Source organism: Cuculus canorus, chromosome Z, assembly GCF_017976375.1.
Source record: "Cuculus canorus isolate bCucCan1 chromosome Z, bCucCan1.pri, whole genome shotgun sequence".
Classification (NCBI taxonomy): Eukaryota; Metazoa; Chordata; class Aves; order Cuculiformes; family Cuculidae; genus Cuculus; species Cuculus canorus.
This window is the reverse complement of record NC_071441.1, coordinates 53945126-53967385: the sequence shown is the minus strand read 5'-3', so window position 1 is coordinate 53967385 and position 22260 is coordinate 53945126. Positions and strand designations below refer to the sequence as shown.

Below are 22260 nucleotides of genomic sequence, written 5' to 3'. Positions count from 1 at the left end.
GAGAAGTATTTTTTTTCTCATCTACATTTTGTGAACATCAGTAATGTAGCATGTTACTGAAAAGGTGCGGTTTTACTGCTCTCTCATTGGGAAGAACAGACAAGTAGAAGACAGTTGGTTTAATCCTCTTAACAAAGTAGTTCAAGCTAAAATGAGATGTTACAAAGACAAGTTGCAGGTGCTTGGAAGTTGGTATTGTCTTCATACTCCAGCTATGGACACAACCCAAAGGACAATTTTGTTCAACATGACTCAGGTATTAAGAAGAAAGGACATAAAATATACCTGTTATGTCATAAGGGCTTGTTGCCATATTTTCTGAAGGATTTCTGTCAGGTGCCTGAGAAAAGATTGTATTTTCTAATGCCAAATCAAAGTAAAATATTGAGAAACAAATTTTCAAAGGGAGATATTGCTGTACAGTACAACTGCAGCAAGCTGTGAATGTACCCAAAGACATAGGGCTGGGTATTTTGTTTCAACATCAGACATTGTGAGTTCAGTCGCATTTTCCTGTTGTGTTGAATGAAGAACTACAATTCTGATCTATTGAGCCTAATCTTGCACACATTTGCATCTCACATAGGATGCCTGCACAAAGAAGCTCTGCAGCAGAAGGGCTAGTTTGCTTTGTTGCTTGAAGACTCAATATTAAAAGTGTTAGAGTTTGATTAATATTTCTCAGTAGGTGATTGAAATGCCTGGAAGAACATTTCAATTTCAATGTGTTCTGTAATTTCTATAACATTTTCTGCCTCTTTGCACTTTCATACTATGCAGTACAGAAATGGTAGTCATACAATATTTCCAGAATGGTGTAGCCTCAGCAAACCTCTTTATTTTCAGCCAAAGGTTTAAGATGATCTTGCTCAATGCAAATACAGAAATTGTGTTTCATCCACGACTAGCTGATATAGTTAAAAATGTATATAAAACATTATCCTTACTTCTGATACATTTAGTCTGTCTTTCAGCATTTATTTAGCTTCTTAAATAATTTTTGGTTTTATACTTACAGCACTTACAGTAAAAGACATGACAAATTACCAAGTCTGAATTGAAGTGGGTTAAAGTCACTTTTAACATATAAAAGGTTGCCATCTTGCACTTCTAAAGCATATTTCTAATACATTTCTGTTAGAAAATATTTCTGGAATCCAGGAAGTTCGTAGATCTAATATTACCATTAACTTTATATTAAATTGATACATTTCTTCTGAACACTAAAATTCTTCTATTCTTCCCTTTTTATGAGACATAACACACGTTATTCCCTAAAAGCAAGGACACCATGTGGATGACAAGTTAACTACCCTGAGTACCTTAAAAAAATGATTCAATTTCTTTGAATTAATTTGTGTGCATACATATACATACACATGCACATACACACATAGCAATAAAATCTCCATAAATTTTCCACACAAGTCCTGAACTTGACATCTAAGTAATGACAAACAGAAATGTATTTATTTACTGAATTTTTGTTTATGGTATCACTGGCAAATGAGCTGAGAATTGCAACTTTTAATTTTTATTAATTTGAAGGAGAAATCACAGAATCACAGAATCACTAGGTTGGAAAAGACCTCCAGGATCATTGAGTCCAACCATTCCTATCTGCCACTAAACCACGCCCCTGAGCATCTCATCTACCCATCTTTTAAATACCTCCAGGGATGGTGACTCCACCACCTCCCTGGACAGCCGCTACCAGTGCCCAATGACCCTTTCTGTGAAATTTTTTCCTGATGTCCAGCCTGAACCTCCCCTGGTGGAGCTTGAGGCCATTTTCCCTTGTCCTGTCCTCTGTCACTTGGGAGAAGAGGCCAGCTCCCTCCTCTCCACAACCTCCTTTCAGGTAGTTGTAGAAAGCAATGAGGTCTCCCCTCAGCCTCCTCTTCTCCAGGCTAAACAACCCCAGCTCTCTCAGCCGCTCCTCGTAAGACTTGTTCTCCAGCCCCCTCACCAGCTTTGTTGCTTTTCTCTGGACATGCTCCAGAGCCTCAACACCCTTCTTGGAGCGAGGGGCCCAGAACTGAACACAGTATTCAAGGTGTGGTCTCACCATTGCCAAGTCTAGGGTCAGAATAACCTCCCTGGACCCACTGGTCACGCCGTTTCTGATACAAGCCAAGATGCCATTGGCCTTCGTAGCCACCTGGGCACACTGCTGGCTCATGTTCAGTCACTGTCAACCAACACCCCCAGGTCCTTCTCCTCCAGGCAGCTTTCCAGTCACTCTTCCCCAGTCTGTAGCACTGCATAGGGTTGTTGTGCCCCAAGTACAGGACCCGGCATTTGGCCTTATTAAACCTCATGCCATTGACCTCAGCCCAGCGGTCCAGCCTGTTCAGATCCCTTTGCAGAGCCTCCCTACCCTCCAGCAGATTGATGCTTCCACCCAACTTAGTGTCATCTGCAAACTCACTTAGGGTGCATTTGATTCCCTCATCCAAGCTATTGATAAAGACATTGAACACGGCTGGACCCAGTACTGAGCCCTGGGAGACCAAGAAAATGCAATAATTATAACAAATCAATAAACAAAGAGAATTAAAAAAAAAAAATTAAAATAAATTCTTGTCTTTGCCTCAGACATGAATTAAATAATAGGTTTAATTCTCTGGATTAGAGTGTCCCTTGATTAAAAATTTTAACTAGTGTTAAATCTTAATTTCATACCAGGCTCTGTCCCCTGCCATCCCTTTGTACCAGCCCAGTATTTGTGGCCATTAAGAATAGGCAGTCACAAAAGGAGTAAAAGAGGAAAAGAAAAGCTGAAGCACAGCTCCATGAGGCAGCAGCAAGAGTAGTTTATGCTAGTTTCTAGGGAACGGTTATTTTACAGTGTGATGCAACAAAAATCAGGGGTAGAGTCTTTTGTCTAAATTTCCTAACAAAACTAGAAAATATGTTTGGGAATTTCTGGAATTTGAAGGCAATTGCAAGAACTTGCCTATTTAATAAATTGGAAAGAGAGCAAGAGGAAACCTGTCTTGATTCAGTTTAAGGCCATAATCTACTGATCATCTAGAAATATCTCAGGTTTAATATGTGCCTTAAGAGGCATTTTAGTGCTGGTTTAGTACTCAGTTCCAGCCAAGCCTTTCTTTCACACTTCAGCTACACTAGTTATTAGAAGTGGCTCTTGGGAGTATAAAGGATTTTGGGTTGATCTCCAACAAGACTTTCGGGACCTGGGTGCAATATAACAACTGTCTCTACCTGCAAAGTGCTACACATGAGACAAAATAGAAGGAAATTATTTAGGAGATTAGTTAAGTGAAATTAATTACGGTAGAATTAAACGGTGGAATTAAAAAAGCAAGAAAATTTAAGTTGGAGCTTTAGGGTAAACTGATGTAAATTACCACAAGTTGATAAGCAACATGACAAGTCGTTATTACAATGCATTGGTATTTGGGATATAATAAACTAGATATACTATTAGAAAGTACATCCTGGAGAACAGGCTTGCAACAACAGGAGAATGGACTATGTGATGCATTTTTTATTTTTTCTTCTTAATGTAGGTTATTTCACATATTTTGTGATGCGGATTAGCAATCTTGAAGCCGTGTGAGGTAATTCTGAGACAGTAATCAGTAATCTACATAATTAGTGTAGCAGTATTTAATTATATAATTACTGTAAATATGTGTGGTACTCTAATGGTGTAATTAGAAACGTACTTACTATTTATAATTGCATAATTAGGTATAATGGCATACCTAAGCTTCTCATGGAAGAAAGGAAGGATATTTACAAGCCCAACTGCAGGAAATGGTATAGTGCATAATTGAGTAGCATTTTCTAATTACTGATTTAAGTAATACATTATTTTTCTCAAATCTTCAAAGCAGATCTGAATTCTCACTCCTCCCATGACTGTTCTGCAGACACCAGATTGGTGGTATTTCCACATGTGGGTCCCCACTCAGAGGATGTACAGAACAGAAGCTTTTTACCATTGCACTCTAGAGCTGCATTGTCACTGCCATTTACCATACATTACATACTTCACAGATAACAAATTGATAGTTACTGCAAAGCATATTTTTCAAATCATTGTCCTTGATCTCTGCACCAACTGCAATTTGACTGTTCTATACACTTTTATCATAATTATTAAAATACTTCAACATCCAACAGAATTATCCTTTTAAACACCTTAGTGTTCTTCACTGTGGGCTACATGATGCAGTCCAGTTGTGAGCATTTATCTATAGGAGCACCTCCAGAGAGGTAATTTGACTAGGTCATTGTCTTACCAGTGTAAATCTCCAAAGCATGATGCATATGGACATTCTCTAGGTACCATATTTTGCAGTTCAGTAACTGACGTTAGCAGAATTCTTTCACTGTTTCAGTATACTGGAAACATAATTTTTTTTTTTTTTTGTATATGCACACTATCTGTTACATGCTCTCTAAGTAGAAATATGTGTTTATATTTGTATAGTAAAACATATAATGTATAAATATATATAAAAATACAAAATATATAAAACTTTTACACAGTAAATTTTTGTTTACTTATAATTACATGTACATCTATAAGAAGAAAAATAAATATGAAATAACATATCATGATACACAAAATACAATTGCCACTTTAGGTAACAGCACCACATACCCCACTTCTAGCAAAACAGGAGGTTGGTCTTATGTGATCTGTTATCTCAGCAAAGTTCATGATGCAGCTATAAAACCAGAAGGAGTAAACTCTGAAGAAATGGATGAGATTCCTGATAGAACTCCCAATGCTAATTCAGCTGCAGCTTATAAGGAAATACACGCAGTGGTTCACCAGCAACTTTTACAGAACACTTTAATAGGTGATCATTTTTTACAAATTTAAAATGTTTCAAAACAAATCTTAATCTTTGAATTCTCTCTAGAATTACATACACATTATGTTGGTTGTCTCAAATATTTTGCATGTTGCATGTATAAATCTGAGAATTCACTGAGGCTACCTGAAAAAAATCCCTGCTTTTCATTTGTCATTATTGATCCATGTTGGTTTCTTTTTCTTTTTTTCCCAGACATCCACAACGTGAAGAAAGAAAAATGAAGCACTTTGTTGTGGTTTCATTTATATAGCGTCCAACTTGCAAAGGGTTTTTTCCCTTCCCGCTACATGTATTAGATCTTCCCTGAACTAGAAAGCCTGTCTCTTGAACATGGATGACTCCGATATTACAGGTATTTTGAATGTAGTATCCAATACTACATATGCTAGTACATAAATACTTCTGCTTTTTTATCTTAATTTAACAGGCTTGACATATGACAGGGCTATATTGGTTTCATCCACAACACCACCATATTAGCATCCTTTGTTCAGCTGAAACATACAGGCTTTCCTCTCCACAATATTTCAAATCCATGAGCCTCTAACAGCTATTAATAACTGCTAGAGTATATTGCATTTCACACCATAATATTTTATTCTACTTCTGTTATTTTGGTCTTCAAGATTACCTTGTCTTTTACATGTGAAGAACTCCTCTGTTGTGACAGATTTAGGAATCAGGCCTTTATAGTGCATTCATAGTCAATGTTATTGGTAAAATTATGTGTTTGCAGGACAGATTCTGGAGGAACTGCACTACTGACTTCTCTGTTATCCAGTGATGTAACTTGCAGAGGCTACAGACATGTCAGAGAAAGTAACATATATTTTTGCACTGCTCTTACACTTGTTATTACCTGCTAATAATTAACGTTGCGTTGTTAATGACATGACACTTGTCGAGATGAACCCACTTTACACTATTTACTCCTTCTTGTTTGACTCTTAGAAAATAATTTTGCATTTACAAATGTTTCCATCAGGTAAGATATTTTACTTGAATACATGACAGATTTGGACTCTTAAATTTCCTCCACATTGAAAAGATAAGATGGCTATTTTGAGCACGAGATATTTGTAGACTAAAGAAATATTTTCATAGTATGCTACAGTTGTTTCTGCAAAAGAAAATATTTGGTTTTTTTATTTTAAAATACGGATGTAAAACCAAGCAATACTCACTCTGTTGGCAGTTCCTCCCCATAAATTCACCTGGACATTCACAGGAATAGTTGGCAACAAGATCTGTACAGATTCCACCGTTCTTGCAGGGTTCGGCTTCACATTCATTTACATCTTCAGGAAGCACACAGGATAATGTCATGATTAGTAAAAAGAAATTGCAAAAGCAATAATCACATTTCAAAGTACTAAACCACAATGCATTTATACAATTGACTTCAGAAGACATATAACCTTTTATCCAGCAAAGATGCACAGTAAAGGGTCTGATTAAACAGGGCATGCTTTACGAACAAAACAAAACAATCTCATTTAAGTCAAGCTGGTTTCATATATCTACTAAAGTTTTACAATGTCCCATCACACAGCAGAATTTGAAGTTTTGCATGAGAATCCTCACTAGAAATTCAAGAAGAAAGCAAGGCCATAGCCAGTTTGCCCTTAAATTATCTATTTCAATTAGTTCTAACACAGTACTCGTTAGTGATCCTCATAACTTCAAAAAAGGTAGCTACTGCTTCATCAACAGATGCCAGTTAAGAATGTCTCTCAATTCATCTTAATTCCTTAAACATCTAATTGACAAGGTTGTTTAACTGCCTAAAAAATTTCCTTTCTGTGCATGAGTAAGTGGGCAAATTGAAACTAATAGCTTGATCTAGAAGTTTGCAAAAGCTATTAAATTCAAAAGACACAAAAAGCGTTTAATTTCATTTGTTTCCCTTTTCCAATAGACTTTAGGAAATGCTGCAAAAATAACATTCTCTGTTTTTGCAGCATAGTAACCTTCAAGTATAATTTCAGATTCTTTTTCTTAAATGCAATATAGTATTTTTCACTCAACATAAATAGGCAGATGAAGTAAATGATATCTCATAATTAAAATTCTCCATCCCTGCATTTATGTTTATTCTGTACAGAGTAGAAGCATTGTATGGATTTATGCAGCGTTGTCTCAAAGGCTGCATCAATGCATAGAGTTAAATATTTAAAAGATGTTAGCCCTCAACATTGTTGACAAAAGTTGAAGTCTTGTTGCATTAAACACTGCAAACAGCAAAGAGAAAAGCAGCCATTAACTTGCACTGCAATTTCACTTCACTCAGTTTTGTTTAAATGCATATTCATATTGGATACAGTGATATAGCACATGTGCACAGGATGGGATCAAGTTCAAATGAGAAGATACTTACACAGAGATAAACTAGTTGCATTCATTGATAGGCAAAAAGCCTTATGAATTGAGGTAAGGCTCTTCACGTTTGTGTTGGATCTGTTTCTCTCCCCCAAATGCAAACCCAGTTTTGCATATATAGACTAAAGAAGATGTTACAGAAATATCTAAAGCTGATACAATAAGACTTGTGCAGAAGAAACAGAATTCAGCTCTGTCAACAAAGTTGCCTGATTTCTGGTAGTAGAGTGTGTATTTTTGGAATTTTGATTTGATCATTTATATTTACTATGAATCTATGGACAAAAAATCAGTGTTGTAATATGTATGTCTTGCCTAGATCTAATTGATTTTGTGATGTATTCAATGAAGCCTGTACCTCCAGTCTTTTCTGCAGATCTTAAAAGCTGTGTAACCTTTACAGCTACATGTGCAATGTACGTGATGTAGGCTGAAAAATGGCTGAATGGCCATCCCCAGAATGTGCTGTTCAGTGGTATAAAATCTAGTTGGAAGCCTGTGACTATTGTGTATCCCTAGAACCAGAACTGGTCCAGCTCTTTAACATTTTTATTAATGGTTTGGATGGAGGGGCAGAAGGCATCATCAGCAAGTTGGCAGATAACACAAAACTGGGAGGAGCAGCTTATACTCCAGACAAGTGTACTGCCATACACAGGAAGCTCAGCGGGTTGAGGTAATGGGCTGAACAGGAACCTCATGGAGTTTAGCAGGGACAAGCTCCATGCACCAGTACACACTGGGGGACTGACCGGCTGGAAAGCTTTTGCACAGAAATAGTACCTGGGTGTTCTGGGGGACAGCAAGCTGACCGTGAGAAAGCAATGCACACTTATGGCAAAGATAGCCAACAACCTTTGGGCTGCGTTAGGCAGAGTATTGCCAGCAGATTAAGGGAGATAAACCCTCATCTATGCTTAGCACTGGTGAGGCCACACCTAGAGGGCTGCATGTAGCTCTGGACTCTTCAGTATGACAGACACATGGATAATGATTAAGGGACTGGAGCACCTCACCTATGAGGAATGGCTAAGAAAGCTAGTACTGTTTAGCTTAAAAAAGAGGAGGGCCAGAAGGAAACTCAATGTATATAAATACGTGAAGAGAGAGTGCAAAGAAGATGGAGATATCCTCTCTCTTCTCAGTGATGCCCACAGACAGGACAGGAGGCAGTAGGTACAAACTGAAACACAGGACATTTGCTCTCAACAGCAGAAACCACCTTTCTACTGTGACGGTGAATGAGCAATGGTATAGGCTGCCCCAGGTATTTGTGGAGTCTCCATCCTTGGAGATACTAAAAAAAACCCATTTGGGTATATCCCTCAGCAACCAGCTGCACGTGGCTTTGCTTAAGCAGGATGACCTCCAGAGGTCTGTTCCACCCTTAGTCTTTCTGCAATTCTGTGATAATTTTCTGTGGCAGTGAGCAGGACTACAGGGACAGATCTTCAGCTAAATCTGGAGGCCATTTTTTCTTTAACCAGAAAATCTTCAGATTTTTACACTAAAAATTACAATAATTACAGATCTCTGAGCTTCTTTTTAATCCCTTGTGTCTTACCATTTGTTGCCTATAAAGAAATCACATGCTGTATTAATAAAAATTCATAGGATTTTCCGAATTCCTGTCTGTTAAGAGCAAGAAGAGAAGTAACAGCTTCACATGTGAGAAATAAAACCTGCCAAGGGAAATGACCAAAGAAGAGACCTATCCAATTCTAAATAAAATTCCTTCTATGTATTTATAAAATTTAACAAGATTCTTGATCTCCCTAATTGCCTTTTTAAGTAAATCCCATTAACCTTATGTTTTCATCAGGTTATTCATCATTATAATACAACCTAACCCATTTGTGGGAAAAATATATCAAGGTCATTGTGAACTAAAAAACATTAAAGTGAACATATGAACTATCTCTTACTTGGTGAAGTAAAGGTAGTAATTTATCCTCTTAAAAGCTTTTCTATATAAAGATAATATCTTCTTAAGATATTTTTTTTCTCATTTGCCACTAGTGTTGAAGTACGTAGGGAAAAATGGAAAACTTTCCAGCATATTTCATATTATTTATGCGACGATAGAGAAAACAAACTGAATGTTAAGTAGCAGATACTTTTAAAGTAATCCTCATAGTTTATAACTATGGAGCAATTTGCAAGCTTTTCATTTTTGTTACTTGCAACCTAAAGTGATTTTCTTTCCAGTAATTTGAGAAACTTTCATCTCTTCGAATTCATCATGTTCTAGTTGACGAATGAGGAAAGACTAGCTCATTGTAGTATCATGTTCAATACCAGAACAGACATTTAGTTGGAAAGATAATGAACAGAATTGTGTTAAAGAAACGAGTGTAAGTTCTACAGAACTATTTAATTTACTATTAATTATTTCATTTGATTAAATTGGTAGATGTAGCATATTTAATTAAAAGTGGTTCCTGCAATTTGTGGTCAGATTTTACTCAAATTCCTATATGTGGCAATTATGATCCTAAAACTTACATCAGTTGGTGTGTTTCTTTCTTCTGAAACAGTCTTTTAAACTTTGTCATATTGTCATGACTAGAAGTAAATTTGAATAGAAATTTTGATAGAGTTTCTGGAGTAGTTCCTAAAGACTATAAAGGCTCCTAAAGAAAAGTTCTCTGCATGTTATCAGATACAAACTCTTCACTGACTTCATTGACTATTGAATCAACATACCTATGCAAACAGGTAATGTAAATTTTAATGGAAATTTATGAATATGAAGTAAAAACATTATAGGTTGCTCATGATTTTTCAGGTAGACATAGTTTTATGCTGGGTTAGATTTTGAAGTTCAGAACTGAAGTGCAGTTCAGATGATAATATCTTAAGCATAGCCGTCACTAAAACAGAGGTAGCTGGGTACTACCTTAGAATTCAGAGTTCCTCACAGAGGGACCTATTAAGACTGTTAAATACTGAATGAAATGGACTACTGAAGAGGCTAAAGTGCCAACACAGGAAAAGCCTGTATTTTTACAGGTTAGCTAGTGTCCAGGTTAGCTAAAAAAATAACCCAACCACCAAAATCCAGCTCGCCCCCCTGCACGCCTGCCCACGCGCAGTCCTCCAAAATTCCAGAAGATGGATTCTGAAATTGACAGGAATGCAGGAAAGAGGAAATACTGTCCGCTTTCTGAAAACAGATTGTTCCATGAATAACATCTTGAAGTGTTAACGTAGTTGATTAGGAAGTAAAGACTATGCTAAGAGTTCTTTAGCCTCGCTAATATTCCAAATATTTTTTCCACAATGAAGTATATTTAGTGTATAGAAAACAGATGGAAATAGAAGATCAATTGGTAATAAGCTCTGTATCATAACTGGCTTCTATGAAGACTGACAGAAATACATTGGATACAGATCAAGTCGCAATTTGAGAAACATGATCCCCACACCAAGCCCCAATATTATTTTTTTTTAAAGAAAATCATAAAACTTATAAACTTTCCTACTTAGTTCTATTTCAAAATAAATGTTGATGGTAACTACCAACATGTTCAAATACCTTTACTTTTTGCAACTGGTATGGCATAATGTGGAGAAACATAGCGTGGAATAATTAACTTCTAGCTGGAGCTTAATCCAGGCTTTTCTTGTAGTTCTCTCACGGTTCTTGACATATTATTTAAAGGCATTCTCTGTATTTTTCCTTTATTGTATAATGATTCTGAAAGATTTAATTACACAAGTAAGTACTATCTGTAAGACCACATAAAGTATATGATATGATTTTGTTTGCAGAACTTTGTAATATCATGTTATTGTTTAAAAATGAACTTTCATATATTAAAACTTTTTATTATTACTTTCCTAACAATGAACATGAAAGTCAGATTATATATGTTTTTGTTATTACAGATTTATACTAATGCGCTCAAGCACCATACTTTTTAATGAGACACTAAATGGCAAAACTCCATTGAAAAGAATAGTTGTATTATACAGTTTTATTTGGTATAGAATTTGACTTACGAGGATCAATAGAATTTAATACGGCTATCTTAACAGTAAACTACTCAGTTTAAATGATAAAATTTTAAGGATTACAGCAATACAGAAAGACACATCTCCTTGAAAAGTAGGAAACATGGTAAGATTTTTATCGAAAAAATATAAAAATGTTCTTTCTCATTTTCTTGTCATTTACTAAAACAATTCTAAATTGTAAAGGTCTCCTAAATAAGGACAACCTCATTTTTTTAAAAAGATAAAAAAATAAAATTGTATTTAAACAGAAAAAATAACCATCACCAAAACCTTTGCAAGCACAGGTAGATCACCTTGCATTTTTGGTTACAAGATACAGTGAGATAAGTGGTTACCATGATAATAATTACTTTTATTATTGTAAATTATAGGTGTAAGAAAGAGTCTAGCCTGTCTCTGAAGAAGTCTTTAGTCCTAATTAATGTAATATAAGTTCAGCTGTACTTATTCCCTAACTTAACCAGAATTATAAAAAAAACCAAGCATTGATATATTACTGATAAAACCCTGGTATGAAATATTTAAAAAGAACTGGAGGATATTCCAATGAAATTTGGATATTTAGGATACATTATTAAATCTGCACTGGTTGCATTCAATGCATATTCAACACAGGGCAGACATCTGTTAAAATTCAGTGGTTTGATTGCTTTTTCAAAGATAGTTTTCTGACCTCAGAAGGCTCTAAAAATTCTGTGCGAAATAACCTGCAGGAAACTTCAACTATAATGTCCCATTGAAGTGATTCACTGTTCAGATATACTTATTATCTGATCTCTAAAACCAGCAGAAAACAGCTTTCACCTGAGGTGAAGAAGTACAAGCCTCTTGCTCCCCACCATTAAAGTATAAACACTATGTTACTCTGACTATCATCCTGTTTAGAGTTCTCCTTCTCCTGCAAGTATTTGGCGCAACGTACTCTAGTAAATATCCTCCAGAGTAATCCATCATACAGATGCATATTAATATTCTTCCTGAACCATTCAGTACAAATATTTCAGAGAGTATTATTTCTTTAAGAAGAGAGTGAGAGAGTTACTAAAGTGGTGTTCTGAACCCAAAAGAGGCAATTCTAAATAGTGACTCAAGGAAATAAAAATAAATGTCCAGACATAAGTCAGAACCTTTGGTTTGACTATGCATGAATGTCTGAGATACCCTCATAACCAGCAATATACATTAATGTCTAAACACAAAACAAAAACTATTTTGAGAAGAGTTCAGTTGCTCCTTTCTAGAGTTATGTCAGAAATTGCCTCTTAAGCATCTTCCCTACTACAAAAGGCTTGCCTTTCAAAGCAATTGTATGTTCTTCTAGGCTTCTTTAGACTAATTTATACTTTTTTTCATTATGTCTTTGCAACAAGTCCTGTTTTATGCCACCTGTAAAAACATATTCTTCCTTAGTTTGCAAGAAATCAAATGCTATTTCCCATTTTAGTAATTTCTGAGATAAATTTAAGTCAACTTGTTTTAAGAAAAAATGGAATATTAGAATATATATTTCTAATATTCTAGAGTTTCTGTGTTAAGTTTGATTTGTATAGAAATTTGAGTTCTGGGAGACTGAAAATGAAATAATATTTTGAAGTTTTTTACAATAACATTTTCTTAAATGTAGTGTGTCAAGTAAAATGTTTAATTTTGACAAAACATAATTTATTTAGGATTAATTTCTTTCCCCACTAGTTAATTTATCATCTTTTCCACCTACAATTTTCACCTCAGTTCAAAGTAATGCTGTTACAGTATTGGTGACTCAGTTGTAGCGTTTATGTATAAATCACATTTTAAAAGAGATTTATTATCTATAGCACTTTCCAAAGTTTCTTCATGTCCTATAATGGCATTTTCCTGATGCAACCCTCATTTAAACAATAATTTCCACATTAAACTTCAAATAGTCAAGTCTCTTAATCATAAATTTTTGTACTATAGTAACCATAACTGCAGTTTTCACAAAGCTAGGATTAACTGTACAACTATAGAAAAATAATTAAAAAAAAATCAAGAAAAGTCTCAATTAAACATTTTGCAGAATATTGGGGGTTTTTCATTTTTAATTTTAAAAATTTGAAAAATTTTGGAAAAAAACCAATAAAATTATTATTCCATTTAATAATTGCTAGGAACTCACAAAGTATTTTATGTGCTATGCACATTTTACAATATGTAGGTTTTGCAGCAAGATAGCAAATATTAATTATTTCTATATTTTTACAGTCTAAACCCTGTTTTCACTTATTTTCCTTCAAAACTATTGGAAACTATGTAAAAGAATGGTGAGAACACAGAACTATGTCCTTAAAAGGCTAATGGGTGCATCTGGAAAGAGTTTAAAAGTGCTTGTTAATTTCAAAGGACTTTGAGCTGATTTTAAATAACGTAGGTCACTACAGGAATCATCGCTGCTGTAATGGTATATCTCGTTGCATTCAGAGCAATATTTGTGGCTTCATTTTTAAGTTGTGTTTTTTGAATATACTTTTAATCTTTATTTCTGTTCTGAAAATTTCCATAATATAGATGACAAAATTTACTATTCCTCCAACCATAAAATGAAATATGAATCCGCATGCATAGGTGCCTACTTCTTGTCTTGAAAGTTTAGTTATATCCTTTAGTTACAGTCACTGAGAAGTTACTACAATTTTCTCTGTGGAGACACAATTCCAACCCTGGACTAGATTAGTACTTCCTGATCTTCTATTTACCTGTTTAGATAAATATTTAATGGATTTTTGTATGATTTAATTTAAATTTTATAGAATTTTAGAATAGCATTCCCAGGACCTTTCTTATTAATTTTAAGAGAGTTAATGCTTTATAAGTTTTTATATAAATTGGTGTAAATTTTTAATTTTCAATTACTTTTAATGTATACTGGCATGGAAACTTTCATCCCATTAAGTAAATTACCATTGAATTTTATACTGTAGATGCATGCCTTCAGGGCAACAATTCCTTTCATTTCCAATGAACCTTATTAAAATAATTGGCTATTTATATAACAAGCATTTAACAAATCATTTTAACTGTAGTTAATAAAAAAATCTTTTTAAAAAGTGAATCAACTTGTGAATAATTTTTATGATAAGCAATGATCCAAAAAGCTAAACTTCACAAGTAAATTTAAATTATTCTGTATTAGACTGTCTCCTCTAACAAGATTATTTCTTAAAATAGCACAGGTCATCTTATGGCAAGAAATCCAATTGTTTTCAAAGCAAGTTTGAACCCTGTTAAGTAAATTAACGTATCTCCCTTTACTTGTCCCAAAATAACTGTATTCTTTCAAAATGCAGTTGCTAATGCATTTCAGAATAGAGTGAGCATAGGGACATATCTTTTTCACATGAGTACAGTTATGGCATGTGGTTTGAAAAATGTTATTAGACCAACAAGTCCTGGAGGATACGATGATGGATGTTCTAAAATGACTAAAACAGATGGTTGCATTTGTTCACACGTCTGTATCTGTCATACACAGGGTGAAGTGTATTCCTTTATGGCCAATCTATATACATCTCATTTAAGCTCTCATAAAAAGTTGTCTTTGGGACTTTATTGCACTTACGTTGCATAACTGCACATAAATGTAATTTCTGCTCTTTGGTAATATCTTTCAAATTCATACCCTTAGTTCCTCCTAAATATATGTATGTTTTACTATTTATTAACCTTACTGTTAGATTTAATCACAGAAATAATTTAGCACCATAAATATGAAAATAAGTTAGAACTTTTGACACAGTTCTCTAACTCTTTTTCCCTTCTAGTACCTGTAAGCCCCACATTTTAATACATTTAACATGTGTGGACACAGATTAAGAGCAAATTTATAAACCACTTAAGAGTTACGGAAGGTTAATAAATTTATGCATGGCTTAATACAGGATTAAGCAAATACCTGTTGTTCCCTATGGCAAATCACTATGTTAATTACAACCACAGTTATATACTCAGTGCTATAAGGATTATACATTTGCTTATAGTATATATACACAAGTATAAGAAAAAGTGGAAAGACCTGCAGAAATACAAGTCAAGTGAGTCTTGCCTCAGTCCCTGGAAAGGCAATAAAGAAAACTATCATGAAAAGCACTTCTCAGTGCTTGAAGGACAAGACTAATGGGCTGAGGTAAATGTGTGAGGTTCAACAATGCCACGTGCTGGGTCCCACCCTTCAGTCACAGGAACATGCAATGCTACAGGCCTGATGAAGAGTTGCTGGAAAGCTGCCTGATAGAAAAGGATCTGGGGCTGCTGGTCAACAGTCAACTAAACATGAGCCAGCAGTGTGCCAAGTAGGCCAACAGCATCCTGGATTGTATCAGAAATAGTATGGCCAGCAGGATCAGGGAACTGATTTTGCCCCTGTACCCTGCTCTGATGATGCTGCACTTTGAATCCTGTGTTCAGTTTTGGGGCCCCTCACTACAAGAAAGACATTGAGGTCCTGGAGCGTGTCCAGAAAAGAGCAACAAAGCTGGTGAAGGGGCTGGAGAAAAGTCTTTTGAGGAACAGCTGAGGGAACTGGAGTTGTTTAGTCTAAAGAACAGGAGGCTGAGGGGAGATCTTATTACTCTCTACACCTATCTGAAAGGAGGTAGTAGCAAGGTGGGCGCCGGACTCTTTTCTCAAGCAACTAACAATAGGATGACAGGAAGTGGATTCAAGTTGCTCCAGGAGAGGTTTAGATGGGATAGTAGAAAAAATTTCTTTACTGAAAGAAGGGTAAACCATTGGAAGAGGCTGCCCAGGGAGGTGGGAGTCACCACCCCTGTACGTGCTCAAAAGATGTGTAGATACAGCATTTCAGGATGTAGTTTAGTAGGCATGGTGGTGTTGGGCTGTCAGTTGGACTTCGTGAACTTCCAAGTCTTTTCCAACTTTAATGATACTAAGACAGTGATGCAAATGAGACAGCATGGATTTATGAGAGAGAAAGCATGCTTGACCGGCTCATAGCCGTGTACAGTGAGGTCGCTGGTTCAATGGATGGCTGTGAGCAGTAGATATGGTTTGCTTCAACTTCTGTGAGATTTTTAATACTTTTTGTCATAACATAAGCAGGCTGGCAGTGTGCAGAATATATAAGTAGACTGAGCTAAACTGAAGAGTGGATTAATAATTGGGCTCAAGGGCTGGTGATCAGTGGCAAAGAGTCATCTTGCAGAAATATCACCAGTTGCATATCCCAGGGTTCAATACACAGCTTAAAATTAGTCAACATCTTTATTAATGTCCCAGACACTGGAAGAGTACACCGTCAGCAAATTGGCAGATGACACAAAACTGGGAGAAGTGTCTTATATTCCAGAAAGGTGTACTACCATAGAGAGGGACCTCAATAGGCTAGGGAAATGGGTTGAACAGAAACCTCATGATTTTCAGAAAGGACAAGTACAAAGTCCTGCCCCTGGAGAGGGCCAACCCCATGCATGAGTACACGCCGGGGGACCGACTAGCTGGAAAGCAGCTGGGCAGACAAGGACATGAGGCTTCTGGTGGACAACAAGTTGACCATGAGACAGCAATGCATCCCCGTGAGGGGCAAAGAAGGCCAAGAGTCTCCTAGGCTGTGTTAGGCAAAGTACTGCCAGCAGGTTAAGGCTGGTGATCCCTGCTCTCTACTCAGCATCCGGACACACAGTCATAGAATGTTTTAACGTCGAAGTAACCATCAAAGATCCTTTAGTCCCAGGGACATCTTTCACCAGAACAGGTTTCTTAAAGCCCTATCCAGCCTAACCTTGAACACTTCCAGACACGGGGAATCTGGAGTGCTGTGTCCAGTGTTGGGCTTCCTAATATAAAAATGACATGGACTTTTTGAAGTACATCCAGTATGCGTTCATGACGATGAAGAGACTGGAGCATCTGATCTACAAGAGAGTTGAGACTGCTTAGTCTGTAGAAGGGAAGGCTTGGGAGAATCTTACTCAAGCGTAAAAATATCTAATGAGAAGGAATGGAGACAAAAGAGCCAGGCTCTCCTCAATGGTGGTTACTGACCAGACAAGAACCAACAAGCTCTACTTCATTTGAAAATAATTTTTTACAATGAGAGTGGTGAGAGGTTGTGGAGTCTCAATCTGGGCAAATATTACAAAAAAAGACTGGACATCATTCTGGGTAACCTGCTTTAGCTGACACTGCTTGAGAGCAAGGGTTGGACTAGGTGATCTCCAGAGGTCCCTAAATATATCTGTGATTCTGTGATACATGCTTACAGTGCATATGTCATGTAAATAGTACGCATTATCAATGGCAAATAGACTTGTTCGGTAACCACTTATCAATCATTTTGTCTTTTAGATTGCAGTAATTTCCCTGTCTCATCTGCAAAGGTGAAGATCACATCTCCTGACCCTTAAAAGATGCAAAATGCATATAAAGTAGTTTCCTCACATCAACAATGAACGTCTAGTACTGGAAGGGAAGTATTCATTGCAGTGACTTCAGCTTCCATCTGACAGACAGCCCTATTATCTCAGGGCACATAAACCCCAGTTGTTCTTCATGACTCACACAGAATTATATGTCCGTCATTAAAAACATCTCTCAGAACTGAAACTTTTATTTATGGCAGCTGTCCCAAGCAATGTAACCTTTTCTTGATGATCAAATCAAATCAAATAAGACCTATCCAAATATGTTTCTGCATTTTCTACAATTATGTTTAGCAGCTAAGGAGTTGCCTTTCAGTCTGTACATACAATCTGTACCAAAATTGAGAACCATGGGTGGTACAATCCCTGTAAAAGATCCAATTTTTTTTGGCTGACAAATAGGAAGAAGTTTTTCTCTCTGTTAGAGCACTGAAATAACGCAGCCAGAAATAAATACTATAAACTCTAAATTGTAGATTCCTTTTCATCTTCTAATTTTTCTGATTTTGGTGTATGTCTTCTGCAGTGTTATTCTTAAACTCACTTAAATATTAAGTATGACTGATGAAGAAAATAGAAAAGATGAGAAAAGAGAAGAACATCTTCTCTCTATGAAAACTACTGATACAGAAAAAGAATTGCACTTTTAAATAAACCCTAAAACCTACATGACAGTAATGATGGTATACATAAACAGCTTTGTATATACATATACAAAATGATCACAAAGAACGTATTTTCAGAAGCAGACACCTTACTGACTTGTGTTGAAGATAAAATGAAATCTGACAATACAAAACTTACCTATTATTTGCAGGCAAATAACAATTTAATTTATATTTTACAGTGTGGTGCATACACATCTGGACCACACAGTATCAGTTCACTGCCATGCTTTGTTGTAAGAGGGCAATTCTTGAATGCTATCACTTTTGCTTATTCACAGCCAAACACTCAACCCAGCAGAAGTTCTGAGATGATAAGCAACTACTGACGATTAGAGTCACAGGAACTCAGTGTGTTTGGGCAGAAAAGTGTCACAGTAAAAACTAACAAGGTCCTCCGGGAAGCTTCAGGAGTATCTTTGCTCTTACTAACAGCAGTCATCAAAAGGCAGTGTATCAGTTTCAGTACTATATCTAATGTATTACAAATGCAGAGCTGCCAATTTCACCTTTAATGTTGCTCTACCTTTTCTCATCTCCCCACATCTCTAGGGCCTAGCAAATGTGTGGCTACATTCAGTGATCTGGTCCCACTGAAAATTCCTTCCTGTGGTTAGCTTGCACACTTCCAGACAAGCCTGGTGAGCTGACTGAACTCTGATGGGGATATATCCTAAAAGAAGACAGGCACCATCAGTTTTGGCAGTACCAGACAACCAGACTAGAAGATTAAACAAAATCCAGGCTAGACCATAAAACAGCAGAAAAACAAAGTGTCTCTCGTGATGTCAGACATTAACAAGCCATAAGAAAAGGAATATAAACAAGATCTATTCATTTCAGCATGCTTGGAGAAAAACAGGCACAGACAGGTTATGTCTGTATTTCTAAGTAGTGTGATCTTACAGAAGTAGATTTCCACAGTGAAGTATCAGAGCTGAAGATACAATGTCTGCGTATTTCAGGCACGTCAATTTTAGTCTGGCTGGGTGAACAGAATGCTCATTTACCCACTGCAATGTTTTATGTCAATTCCTAGTGTGTACACGAGGAGTTTTAGACTACCAGACCATTTTCTTTTAGATTATTTTCATGTGAAAAGGATCCAGTTCTCGTCCTCTGAGACTGCTGCCACATAAAGCAAAGCATAGTAAATAGAGATGATCAAGAGATTTTCTTTAAAAATGCACTCCTCATTCGAACTAAAATGCTCATCGAGATGCCTTACAGAAATAATTGCATGTTATTTAACACATCAGAATAAATGCAAGGTAGAAGAATATCCTGAGTACTCATACGCAAATGTGACAGCACCGTGAGTTTTGCTTGAGATATTTTATGAATATAAAGGGAATACATTTGTAATGCAGATTGGTATATGCTATTAGACTATTATTTCATTATACTGAGCTTGAAGTCAAAGTACTGTTTTTTCAAGTTTTGCACACATAAGTAATGAGCCTGATGTTGTATCCTTCTCTCCCCCTGTATACCACTTACATAGAAATAAACCCTCTGACCTCACAAGTGTATCCACATGGATAAATACTACTTATAATTTCAAAAGAGTAGCTAAAGTACTGAATATGTTTCTGGATCTTCCTTCTAAAACGTTCCTTGGCTTCTTCAAATTATTCAGTAGGTAGGTATATGGTATAAACAGAATACCTGGTGACCAATTTTTTTCTTTAATTTTTAAAGAAACTGCCATGTGAATTGTTCAAGCTCCAAACATTGAAGTCAGTCATATAATTTTAAACTACTTCAATGGACAATGGAAATATTAACATTCTGTATAGCAATAGGGACTGCGCAACTGTACACCAGCATGAGTTCCTAACACAAATACAGTGTTTTCATTCTACATCCTTCACACACCTACACATAGAGATGAATGAGCACAGTAGTTCTTACAGCAGCATAAAATAAAAAGAAAAAAAAACAGAAAAATATCTAAATTTCAAAACTCATCCTTTTTTCTAAGCTACTGCCTACACAGATTGATTAGACTTAGGCACTATGTGACAAAATTCTAAATGATAAGTTTTTCCTCATTAAATAATGAGATTTCATTTCAAGATTTATCTTCATTATCTTCCTCACAGAAATGTGCTGGTATATCTGTTATGAATCTGTGAGCAAAATAGAGACTGAAAGCAATTCTTCCTCTAAAGCTGCAGTGTGGCTGTGTTGGTCCTAAATCCCCATAATGGCTGAATAATATTCTGCATCTACCTAAATGGGCTTAAAAGTGGGAAGAAGGAATGGAGAACAGATGCTTTGTTCAGCTCTAGTTTTCCTGGAGCTCTTCCTCTAACCTTCCATAACTATATTGTGGTTCATCAATTGTTCTCTTGTGTGGAACAGAGTGTACCCTCAGAAAGTTTTCAGATGAAACCAAACTGAGAGGTGCAATTGACACTCTTGACGGATGGGCTGCCATTCAGAAGGACCCTGACAGGGTTGAGGAGTGGGTCAGTGTGAATCTCATGAAGTTCAACAAGGTCTTGTACCTAGGTTGCGACAATCCCCAATATCAACATGGACTGGGGGATGAATGGATGATGAGAGCAGCCCTGCAGATAAGGAGTGGGGTTTCTCCCATCCAGTCCAGTAGATGGATGAAAAATCAGACATGAATCAGTGATGTTTCACAGCAGCTTAGAAAGGTAACTATATTCTGGGCTGCACGAAAAAAAACAACTGTGGCCAGCAGGCCAAGGGAAGTGATTGTTCCTCTCTACTCCTGTGAGGCCCCACCTGGAGTATTGCACTCAGCTATGGGGTCCTCAGCACAAGAAAGACATGGACTTGTTAGAGGGCTACAAGAACACCTCTGTTGTGGAGAAAGCCTGAGTCAGTTGTGGGTATGCAGTCTGGAGAAGAAGCAATTCTGGCCAGACCTTATTGCAGCCTTTCAATATTGAAACGGGGCTTATAAAAAAGATGGAGAGAGACTTTTTAGCAGGGCCTGTAGTGACATACCATTTTATGTATAACCATTTTAGGGTAGATTTAGATTAGATATTATGAAGAATTTTTTTATGGAAGTTGTGGATGCACCATCCCTGGTAGAGTTCAAGGTGAGGTCAGAGGTAGCTTTGAGCAACCTACCTAGAGAAAGATGTCCATAGTTAGGGGGTTGGGTTAGGTGGTCTTTGAAGGTCTCTTCCAACACAAACCATTCTATGATTCTACGGTCTAGATCATCTACTGGGTCAGAGTTGCAAATTTTAACACATTCAACAATAATAATTCTGAACTGATGTAACAATGTGGTTAATACACTGTCTTAAGAGTTTCTTCTTCATGCACTTTCTTTGAGAAAAGTTGTATAAATACAATTTGGGAACAGCCCAGTGTTATAAGTCACCTAGCATCTCATGGCTGTGTCAAAAAGACTCATGTTTAAAACTTTAAGAAAAGTACCTATGACCATATAGAAAGCCAAGGATATCACTCTCAATAACAAGGGCTCTTTGACCATTAGAAAGGTGGAATCATATACAGAAATGGAAAGCAGGCTTATTCACAAAGTGTACTCCTTGTCAAACTAACAAACATGAAGGTAAATTTTACAATAACAGAAACAGGATGAAGGACACTATTTAAAGGACCATGCTAACAAACAAGATAAGTTTGGATTTTCCAATCAGTGCTATTCCATAAATCCAGTGGATTCCATAAATCCATTTAAAGTCTGTTTTCCTTTGCAGAGTCTTTCTATGCCAAATTCTTTCAAAGACAGCACAAAGAGCATTTCCAAGGAGAAGGTCAAGACTGAACAAACAGAAAACAGACAGTTGTCACACTTCTGGAGAGCTGCCAAAACCATAATATTGAATTTGGGAAATAAAATACAGAAAGCAAGTTAGAAATGCTTATTTTCTCGATGCAGTTTATGAAAAGGGAAGGAAATAATAGCATTTAGATATTACA

At 36.3% G+C, this 22260-nt stretch overlaps 1 protein-coding gene across 1 annotated transcript in view; it reads right to left on the bottom strand.

The window, feature by feature from the left end:
- EDIL3 (EGF like repeats and discoidin domains 3) overlaps positions 1-22260 on the bottom strand; it is a 259985-nt gene that overhangs the window by 97666 nt on the left and 140059 nt on the right. The window contains exon 5 of the mRNA XM_054055095.1: positions 6044-6157. Within this exon, the coding sequence (XP_053911070.1) occupies positions 6044-6157 (114 nt within the window). The remainder of the gene's footprint in view (positions 1-6043; positions 6158-22260) is intronic.